At 34.8% G+C, this 10,524-nt stretch overlaps 1 protein-coding gene and 1 pseudogene across 2 annotated transcripts; one reads left to right on the top strand and one right to left on the bottom strand.

Moving 5' to 3' along the window:
- Nucleotides 1-2,312: 2,312 nt before the first annotated feature.
- On the top strand, nucleotides 2,313-4,391 carry LOC143617531 (protein BOLA4, chloroplastic/mitochondrial-like; annotated as a pseudogene). The gene is made up of 3 exons (XR_013150852.1): nucleotides 2,313-2,611; nucleotides 2,711-2,778; nucleotides 4,229-4,391. The product of XR_013150852.1 is annotated as a protein BOLA4, chloroplastic/mitochondrial-like (transcript).
- Nucleotides 4,392-5,460: 1,069 nt separating this feature from the next.
- Nucleotides 5,461-10,126, bottom strand: LOC143617525 (histone deacetylase 19-like). Its single transcript, XM_077090053.1, has 8 exons — nucleotides 9,989-10,126; nucleotides 8,744-9,279; nucleotides 7,769-8,209; nucleotides 7,029-7,259; nucleotides 6,410-6,471; nucleotides 6,252-6,309; nucleotides 5,769-5,846; nucleotides 5,461-5,691 (listed from the first exon to the last, which is right to left on the bottom strand). The coding sequence occupies exons 2-8, from the start codon at nucleotides 9,269-9,271 to the stop codon at nucleotides 5,596-5,598; spliced, it is 1,494 nt and encodes a 497-aa protein (XP_076946168.1). The 5' UTR covers nucleotides 9,272-9,279; nucleotides 9,989-10,126; the 3' UTR covers nucleotides 5,461-5,595.
- Between the last annotated feature and the right edge of the window lie 398 nt (nucleotides 10,127-10,524).

The raw sequence follows: 10,524 nt of genomic DNA, 5'->3' as shown, positions 1-10,524 counted from the left end.
AAGTTAAAACATTAGACAAGATAAAAAAAAGTTACTGTTGTCAATATGGAAACTTCAACCAACGCCTGCTGATAATAAGCCGGTTGATTTTTAATGATTTTGACAGCAACGAAACGATCAAGTTCCGCAACCCAGCATTTGGCAACCTGCCCGAACGCCCCTGCCCGAGCATGTCCTTTACAACATATCTTCTGTGAGTTTCTGAGTTAACCAGAGGACAGTTAACACTTAAAATGAGGTCAGAGTTTTCATTATCGTAACCGTCATTCAGTACACCAGCAGACGGGGTTGTTAAGAACCGCTTCGGGTTTAACTCTTGTGAATAGTTAAACTGTGGATTGCATATTCTGTATGTCCCAACAATATCTTTGGTTAACCTTGATACCAACTGCAAAAATGTTATCAATTAACAAACTTGATTACTTCAACTTAATTAATAAAAAGTAAAGATTTTGATGACTGAAATAGACTCACAGGTCTTTTATAAAAAACACCCAAATTGTGTGTTGTTGGTGTTGTGGGTGCATAAGGTTGAAACACAAGGTGCTTAGGAGTCGAAGCTTCTGCTGCTGCTGGTGGAACCCTAGTGATGACGTCATCCATCACTGAAACTTGTGAAATTCTTCTAAACAATAATAATAATAATAATAATAATAATAATAATAATAATCAAAGAATGAAGCTTTGAGTTGTTGCTGGTGCGTCCATCAAATGCATTAATCTTGTTGTTCCAGGACCAAATTGAAATGGAAGTAATGATTGACCAGCAGACTGTAATCCCATTATCATATCTGACTAAAACCCTAAAACGAGATCCATCGGAATGAATAATTGGTAATCGGAGGGTGGAATTGAACCGATTGAAATGTGGGTTTTGATTGAAGTTTATTGTTTATTATTATTATTATTATCCGTCGTCGTTGTGGCAGCACGTATGTATGCATAATCAAATGAATCTATCGGCGATAACGATAGAGAATTACACCACGTCAACGCTTAGTAATCAGAGTTTGACGGTGAATTAGGGTTTATGTATGTATGTATATGTTGTTTGTTAATCTAATAATAATAATAATAGTAATAATAAAAGATTGGTGCTTGTATGATACGTTTCTTGATATATGATTACAAGTTTAGAGCCCTTCTTATTTAACCATGTCTTCTAATCGTCAATGTATGTGGACCTAAAATTTGGGAACATACAATCGTTTGGATGTTTTGTTTAACCCGAATAATCAAATGGAAACGAATACAAGTGATTGAAGAAAATAAAAGGTTATCCGAGTTATTCGATTGAAATTTAAAAAACAGTTATCCGAGTTGCATAGAAAACTGAATAATTGAACGTCCTATCGACTACGGTTGCGTGTATATGTCTCAAAGCAAACTACCAGAAGGTCAGGGTTTGAATGATCCGGAGTACCACTTTGTATTTCATTGTTATTGTAATTAACGATTCCATTATATCCATCTTAGATATTCGCAATACTCTTGATGATGCAATTGATTTCACAATTATTATGCTATAACATGATTGTGTATTTAGAATCATCTTGATTAAGTCTAACAAGTGATATAAGAGATTGTGAATTATTGATCTAGCATATCATCAGATCCAAATTTGTGGTTCTAAAATAATACGTTCACTATGTGAAAACCATAACAATGTCAACAACTAACTCTAATGGTTATCAATAAGCCTATAATGTTGTCTATAGGTGACTTTGTAACATGGAATGTGAGGATGACAAAGATTTACTAGTGTTTTATGACAACACACTATGAGAATACATACAAAAAAAATCTAATAATTACAACTATTGATGGGAATGATATTACAATATCTAAAGATCTATCCAGGTACTCAAACGATGATCATAAAATGTTAAGACATTGACAGGAAAGCATTGTATGTTTTATGACACCATCTAACAAGATCTATGATTGTCTGTTACATTATTACATCTGTATGTAATAAAAATCATGTGATAGTAATCAACCAATTTGAAAGAACTATAGAATTTCATGTAAACATATACCGATTCACTTGTCTAACAATATAAGATGTTAAGTATTGCGCTTGGAGATACTAAGGAAATAGATTGAGGCTAACAGTGTGATACAAGAAAGCACTCACGTGAATAGATAAGTTAACTTGAATCAGAATCAGAATGCGGTGGTGGTGATGACCCGGTAACAATTAACAAAGACAATGTAAGGTGTTCGCGTTATTTCACGGTTAAAAAAAAGTAAATATAATGTTTATAAAAAAAAGAGTAATGATGGAGTAAAGTGAAAATCGATAGGTTTGGTGGTCGTCATTTGCTGTATTTGTACACAGTACTACTACCACTACTACTTACGGCCATGGCGAAGATGATGCTCAGCCGTTCAAATATGACGGCACTGTGCGCTTACACCACTCGTCTCTTCAGATGCAACGTTATTCGCCATTATCAACCTCCTCCCCGTGCTTCTTTCCTAATCCTACCAGTCACCACTAAGTTTTGGGGTTATCAAACCCTTGATTGGCCGCCGGAGCATCACTGCCGGAGTTACTAACGGCACCGGACCTATTGATTCCCCATTGATGCAATCCATGGAGACTAAGGTTCCATAATAGTATTAATTTATATGATTACCAACTCAAACCCTAAGTTTATTACTATTATTATTGAATTAAAAAGCAAAATGATGGAGGTAATTGCAGATTAAGGAAGAACTGAATGCGGAATTAGTTACTGTCAAGGATGCTTATGGTGATGGAAGGCATGTTAGGTCAGTCAGTCAGTCATAAAGCTTGTTCATTATCTAACATCATCATCATCATCATCGTACTCAGTATATCCCACCAATAGCAATGCTATGGTAGGGTCAGAGGAGGGTAAGATGTAGACAGCCTTACCTCTATCCCATAGGGATAGAGAGGCTGCTTCCGGTGAGACCCCCGGCTCGATAGTAGTTTTGCATCAAGCCTTGGACATAAGGCACATAGCACTCAATCATCGGGACACCGGCTGATTGGTGCATGTGCCCTTGTCTTTCGGCTATCAACGCCACCACATGATGCCTGATTAACCTTCCGCCACTTTTAACGTTATTTTCACGAGATTAGTAAAATAACGTCAAAATTAGTGCAATTTTACTTTTGCCCACTCGAGGGTTCACACATATATACATTATATGCGCGCACCGCAAGCAGGGCGTGTTCATTATCTAACCTAATGCTAAAATTATGTGTGAATCCATAATAACAAGTCTTATAATTTAAAATTTTGGAGTAGTATCACAATTATTAATCAGAAGTTGTGTGTGTGTATTTTTTTAAAGCTCTTTCATAACTAAAGCAGAAAGAAAAACGGTATCGAGACTTGGAGTACCTTCTAGATATGATAATTACATAACTTGTCTTCTCATAGAGTAATAGAGAAAGCATGTGTCTATATGTCAATAAACATTCTAAATGAATCTTTCATTGTTGATGGCATAACCCTCGTTTATCAGTTGACCCGTATGCATTGTTGAGAAAGAATTACTTGGTCCTGCCCCGCTTGACATCATTCTTATTAGTGGTGTGCATTCAGTTCGGTTATTAGTCTCAACTTAAGTAATTGGTTAATTTATTTATATTATTAACCAAACAGTTTTTTGGTTAATCGGTTTGGTTTATCTAGTTAGGTTGTAGGTTCGGTTAATAACCAAAGCGAAACTTTTTTGCTTGGAAATACATGAAATGCAGGTATAAAACATGAAATGAAGGTATAACTAATAAAAGTATATGAAAATATGAATTTTTCGATTTGGTTAATTTCGTTTAACTGAGGATACAAAAACAAGAACGATAACCGATTTTCGGCTAATTGGTTTTCGGTTTCATCCATTTGGTTTCAATTAACGGTTCGGTTATTGCTCAACTTTAATTCTTATTGTGGATCTCCTCCACATATATCATATTCATCACTACACACTAAGGGGGTGTTTAGATTTTGGATGTGTGTTTTGAAAGTAATTACGCGAAGTTGAATATCTATAATCAGCTATAATATTAAAGCTTGTAGATGGTAGTATTTGGATGTGCTAGTATTGTTTGAAGTCGTTATTCTTAAATTCTTAAGTGATGAATCGTTACTTGAGTCTAAGAAATTATTGCAATAATAATATGAATCCTTAGTAAATGATTTAGAAGGCGGTTGCATCAAAAATAACTCTTGAGATTGTGGTTTTGCAGCATTGATGTCGTGTCTGCAGATTTTGAGGGGAAATCTGCTGTGAACAGACAGAGGATGGTATACAAAGCCATATGGGAAGAACTGCAAAGTGTTGTTCATGCGGTTGACCAGATGACAACGAGGACTCCTGAAGAAGCAGCATCAGGGAAATGAACCTAGGATATATCTTGTCTGTTTCATTCAGTTTACACTACTGCTTATTATTTATTCTTGAAGTTCTTGTTTTTAATGTTCTTTTCTTGATCCATATTTGAAAGGAAATCAGAAAGAATGGAAAAAAAATCACAGTTATGTTTTTTTCTTGTTCAAATTCTTTTCACATTGAAACGTCAACTATGTATTACACACCTTGATACCTGCGGGTTACAAGCCTGCGACCATTTTATACGATAAAGAAATTACACATAATGATCCCTCATTAGCCAAATCATTTTTTCTCTCAATATGGTTAAATGGGTCACTTGGAGGCCCAACCGGGTCATTCTGGTTTAAATCCATAATGTGCCAGCGAAGTAAATTCCAAAGAAATTTACAAATTGAATTGGTGTAGATTGGTGCCCAAAAGAGTCTACCATTTTCGTGTGGATGGCCGAAATGAACTGTATTCCCACAAAGGATGCTCTTGCTAAAAGAAAATTCGATATAGGTCTAGGTTGGTGTCAAATATGTAATGAAGTGTAGGAATCTGCCATTCAAGTATTCACCTCGTGTTATATGGCTACGATCACTTGGCAATCTGTTACTCAGTGGTAGCATTCCTCTTATGACTGCAAAAGTATTCCAACATGGTGATACCTAAAGCCTGTTGGTGTTTGTTGCGTGCACGAAACGATGCTACTTTCAATAATAAAAGTTGTCCAGCTTATAAGCTAATTAAGGAGATCAGAAGCTTAAGCCTCTTTTAGTTGAAGAATAGAGCAACGCTTGAATCTCTGGAACAAGTCATAAAGTATGTTGCTATTCTTTTTAAACGGCAAACACTGGTTAAACCCCTGAAACATTCTTAGTGGGATTTAATGTCGTTAAGCCTAATAACCTGAAAATATGGCACATGAGCGGGATTTGAACCCGAGCTCAAATAAAAGAAACCCCTGTGAACCTATGGTAAAATTCCTGACCACCCTAAGAAAGTAGTGATGGCAGGTATGTTGCTAGTTAAGGTTGAGTTTCACGAATTAAGTTTTCTTTCAAAGGTAAATGTGTGTAAATAAAAACGTTGAGAATCACATAGGCATAGATGTTTGTCGATTTAATTAAAAGCAACATGACATGTTTAAGTATTATGATCCCCATCTACAAAATAATACATAAAACTCTCATAATTAGGGTTTTAACTGTAATTAAAGCCAAATGTTGATGGTGAGGATTATGGCATCATATCAGAAGCAGGCTGATCTGGCTTGTTTGAGTTCCCTTGTTCTACTTTCACCTCTGCTGCTGCTACCGGACCTGAATATGAAGCCTGACAAATGACAATATATGTTTTTTTTTAAATTATATAACTTTTTGTTTACTTATTTAATTATTTATTTATATTACCTTTAAAGATATTTCAGCAAATGATGCATCCATCTCTCTAGTACTAGCGCTGGCGCGTTCACTTTCTTTTATGGCATCCTGAAAACACATGTATATCAGAATAATATGATATAATGTTTTCATCTAACACTAAAAACTTATAATTGTGATTTAAAGTTGCAATAACCAGATAAATATAAAAACTGATAATTGTGATTTGAAGTCGCAATAACCAGATAAATAATTTCAAAATACCAATCCAGATCCCTTTTAGAAGAAATGATAGTATAATCAAATGATAAAGGGTCCATCACAAAAGTAAGAAAATATTTGTAGCTAAAACTCATAATATATGTTTTTGTAAGCTCAATAATAGCAACAAGGGAATATCAATAGGGATTTAAGTTAATTTATTAAGAAAAGAAATATGAATGCATAGTTTATTCACCTAAAATATGATAAAAAGTCTGTTTAGCTGCACTTAAAGATCAAAATTGCACTTACTGTGTCCTTAGACTCGACATTATGAAGTTCCCTCTTCACACGTCCAACAACAGGCTTACTGTTAAGAGAACGAATAAATGAAGGTAACAAAAGAAGAAATATAAAAGGAAAACAATAAACAAAGTTATTTTTGGTTGTCTTAGGAAATGAATGATTACCCCTCGTTTTCATCATCAGAATCATCTGATCTTCGATCGTCATCTTCTTGGTCTTCGTCTGCCTGGAAAAAAAATTCATAGAACAGAAAAAGTAGTAAGCAAATAAATTGAAACATAAACAAACAATTCGATGTAATTATAACATATATAACAAATTTCTGTATGAAAATCTCCCCAGAGCATAATGCTGCTACAATCACAGATAGTACAAATTTAAGTTTATTTGTTTCTTAATAATGACAGATTTATATGTTTCTAGAAGCATATCTATTCCGTTTGGCTGTTTTATTATATTAATGAGATATAAAATTTGAACTCCGAACTATTAAATTAGTAAGATCACGTGCTTGTAGTGAACTATGTGCTTCCATAATCAATTTTCTAAAAGTTTAGTTAAAACATTTACTTAACTGTTGTATAATTATGTTATATTTATAGGTTTATAAACATTGTGTTTTAAAATATATATTTATTTTATATATAGTCATATATTTTTCACATGGTTTCAACAGTATCGATTTCATTTCTAGGAAAAAGTCAATTTAAATTCATTTATATATTATCTATGTTTGAGTGCAGATAATAAATCTATGTACTTGACATAAAGTTGGTAACAAACCTCTGGGAATTCTGTATCTGGGGGGCGTTCTTGGAATTGCACACTAGGTGCATGTTGAAGTTTAGAAAGATTATCAAGAAGCTTTGATCTTATTTCCTCCAACAGCTGCCGTGAATTCTTATTTTCCATATTACTTGGTGCAACATGAAGTGTATAATCAGGACCAAAATACTCATAATACTCGTGCTGTGGCATTTTGTCTTCCAGCTCAACCCCAAGAGCAACTCCAGTCTGCACAAACAAATAAAAGTTTTAATATTTTGAGAAAAGTGCACAAATGAACCCTATAGTTTTGACTGCAAGTTTGGTCCCCAGATTTTAAAGATTGCAAACTTAGTCCAAAACAATTGCAAGTGGGTTGCATGTTTACTCCCAGCCGCTAGTTCCAGCTAGCTTTTAACGAAAAAGTCATGTGCCATTAATGTGAGGGTAATTGTGTCATTACAAATTTGGAGATGAAGTCGACGTTTGGAGTTTTGAAGATGTTAGGAGTTTCGAAGTTTGAAAGAGTATTTGATCAGGGTTCCGAATTTGAAGAGACACAATTATCATCACATGAATGGCACTTGATTATCGTACAACCCTCTCACAAATGTTTGAACTAAGTTTCCAAATTTTAAAACTTGGGGACCAATCTTGCGACATGGTCAACCACATGGACCCTTTGTGCAGTTTTCTCTAACTAATACTTAATAGCATATTATTATCTATTTGAATATATTAGGAAACATAATAAGCACCTCATAGCACCAGCAACGAGCAACGTTTCGAATTGTATAGCCTCCACCACCAAGCAATAACAAGGGCACATTAAACGATCTCATATATTTCACACATTCAGCATGGCCTTTAATGGAGAGATTAAAACAACCTAATCGATCCCCCGATAAAGAATCTGCACCACACTGTAACACAACCGCACCAGGCCTAAAAACTTCCATAACTTTGCCAATTATCGGCTTAAATAATGACTGGTAACTTTCATCATCAATGCCATCATCAAGAGGCACATTTAAAGAATAATATTTCCCCTTTGAATAACCAATATCTCTTATGTCACCTGTACCAGGAAAATAATCTCCAAATTTATGAAAAGAAACAGTCATGACCCTGTCGGTTGTGTAAAACGCTTCCTCCACACCATCACCGTGATGAATGTCAATATCTACATATAGCACACGCTGCACACATAAACACACGATTAAGTCAGAAACGGGTCGTGTTTTATTAAAAATGGAACGGGTCAAATGGTTTCCCGAGTGTATACAAAGTTGTTGCAGTATTTCGGTGACCTTAGTGGAACAGGTCACTTTGTACGCACATCTTCAAAATATATGTATATACATATGCGTGTGTGTATTGGGTAGTGTTACTGATATTCTAAAGAAACTTAAAAAAATCCGTTCATTTATATAACCTACACACGTGCAAATCTTGTAGCTTATACTTCCAGCACGTGTAGGTCACCGTTTATAAGTGGAAAGAAAAACATATTAACAAATTATTTTTATGGTTTTTTATGTACATAACATAGACATTTGTATGTAAGAAATGAAAGTTTTTAAAAGCAGAACCGTTAATAAAAAAACATTAAACAATTCAAGTTTGTTCTTTTTGTTATCACAGTATTAATGTGTTTTATCATGAATATCTCCCTGTACACACACACACACACATATAGTGTATCCAACTTGTAATAATAACAGTTGACCAACCTGGTGCACTTTCAGAAGTTCAAGAATTGACAGCACGATATCATTAACGTAACAGAAACCAGACGCCTCGCATTTCTTAGCATGATGCAGCCCGCCTGCCCAATTTATAGCAATATCACAGTAATCATGGTTCAACTTAACTGCCCCACCAACAGAACCACCGGCATAAGTCTGACAAAATGAATAGAGACCATCAAACACAGGGCAATCTTCACCAACATTGAACCGTTTTAACTGCCTCAACTGGTCTTGTTGTGTTTCTGGAGTAATGCTCCTTAAAAAGGAAACATAATCATCTGCATGAAACCTGCAAAGATCCTTGTCTCTAGCGGGAACAGGCTTTACAACATGCATATCTTGTAGTAAACCGTAGTGAGCTAGAAGCGCATGCGTCATGCGAATTCTGTGTGGCTTCATTGGGTGACCTTGCCCATAATAGTAATTTCCTACTTCTGGATCATAAAAGTAATACACTTTTCTCTTCACTCCATCCGGACCAGATGCTAATGAATTGCCTCCGGTTTCCATCTAACTAGCTAATCAAACAGATAAAATCAAAAAAACTTAAATTACGGTTTATATTGATGCAAATAGTACATACACATGCATTTTTAAAACATTGCCCTAATTTACAAATGAGTCGGTATGTGTATTATCGAACACATTGTCTAATGAAGCAGCAAATCCCATGTAAGATTTGGTTATCAAAAAACAATTTATTCACTTAGTTTTATCATAAATGACTTAATGCAGTTATTTTCAACCAATATCTTTGAGGTGTTGGTATTTCGTGTGAGATACGAACAATCAATAAACTAATAAAACAACCAAAAACGCAACACGGTCTTAATATATTCAAGAAGAAAAAGCATATCAAGCCATACATGTATGTATCTTCTCCACAGTAACAAAGCAAACTGAAAGCAATGATAAAAAAAACCTAGAATAAATGATGTATTAAATACCCTAGAAAAGAAATAGATAAAAAAAAAGCCCTAAATCATTTAGATTAGATGAGTAAACCCTAAACAACAACAATAACAACATCTGAAGCCCTGGATATTAATTTGAAACAATTAGCCCTAACGCGATTATTATAATATAATGCACACAGGTAATTAATTAATGAATGAATGAATGGTGTGAAAATTGAAAAGGAATGAGATGGATCTAACAACAAGCAACCTCCTACATCCACCAGTTCTAACCTAAAACAAACAATAATAACAAGATAAAATAAAATACCTGCAGCAACTGCGACGATTTACGACGAGTGAACAGACACAGACAGCAATGGTGAACTTGACCTGAAGAGAACAATAACAGTCCGCGGCTACAGTGTTTGTTTGTTGCTAATAGTAATGGTAATGGCACACACACAGACACTCTGATCGATAACTAGACTTGCACACTATATTTGTATTTGTAGGGAGGCTGCAATGCATCTCACATACAAACCGGATTTTGGTTCGGTCAAACCCGATCCCTTTTCATAACCTATTTCAAGCAACGTGTGAATAAGTAGTGTAATTCTGTAATTATATAATCCGTATAACGAGACATGCACACCAATGTACAATTTTAGAGTAATGTTTGTATAGTTATTTGTAGCGACAAGTAGGGAAGGTAATGGGTCGGGTTTAGGTATTTCCAAACTCATACCCGGTTATTAAAGCTCGTCCCAAACCTGTCGGGTTTTAGTCGGGTAATTACTCGTCGGGTTTTCCACTGAGTTTTGAAAAAATATAACTAATCGGTTACAAAGATGGTTATCATAAAGA

The sequence above is a fragment of the Bidens hawaiensis genome, unplaced genomic scaffold, assembly GCF_021521415.1.
Source record: "Bidens hawaiensis isolate Kalapana, Puna unplaced genomic scaffold, B.hawaiensis_p1.1 tig00055209_1, whole genome shotgun sequence".
NCBI classification, from domain to species: domain Eukaryota; kingdom Viridiplantae; phylum Streptophyta; class Magnoliopsida; order Asterales; family Asteraceae; genus Bidens; species Bidens hawaiensis.
Note: the sequence above shows the minus strand (reverse complement) of the source record. Positions and strands in the feature narration are given on the sequence as shown.

Excerpts from the sequence above, each read along its gene's own strand:
- LOC143617525 (XM_077090053.1), bottom strand. The coding sequence starts at position 9,271 with ATGGAAACCGGAGGCAATTCATTAGCATCTGGTCCGGATGGAGTGAAG. Across the intron at positions 5,847-6,251 it reads ATGTCGAGTCTAAGGACACA|GATGCCATAAAAGAAAGTGA; the intron begins GTAAGTGCAATT and ends ATGTGTTTTCAG. Across the intron at positions 5,692-5,768 it reads TTGCTGAAATATCTTTAAAG|GCTTCATATTCAGGTCCGGT; the intron begins GTAATATAAATA and ends GTCATTTGTCAG.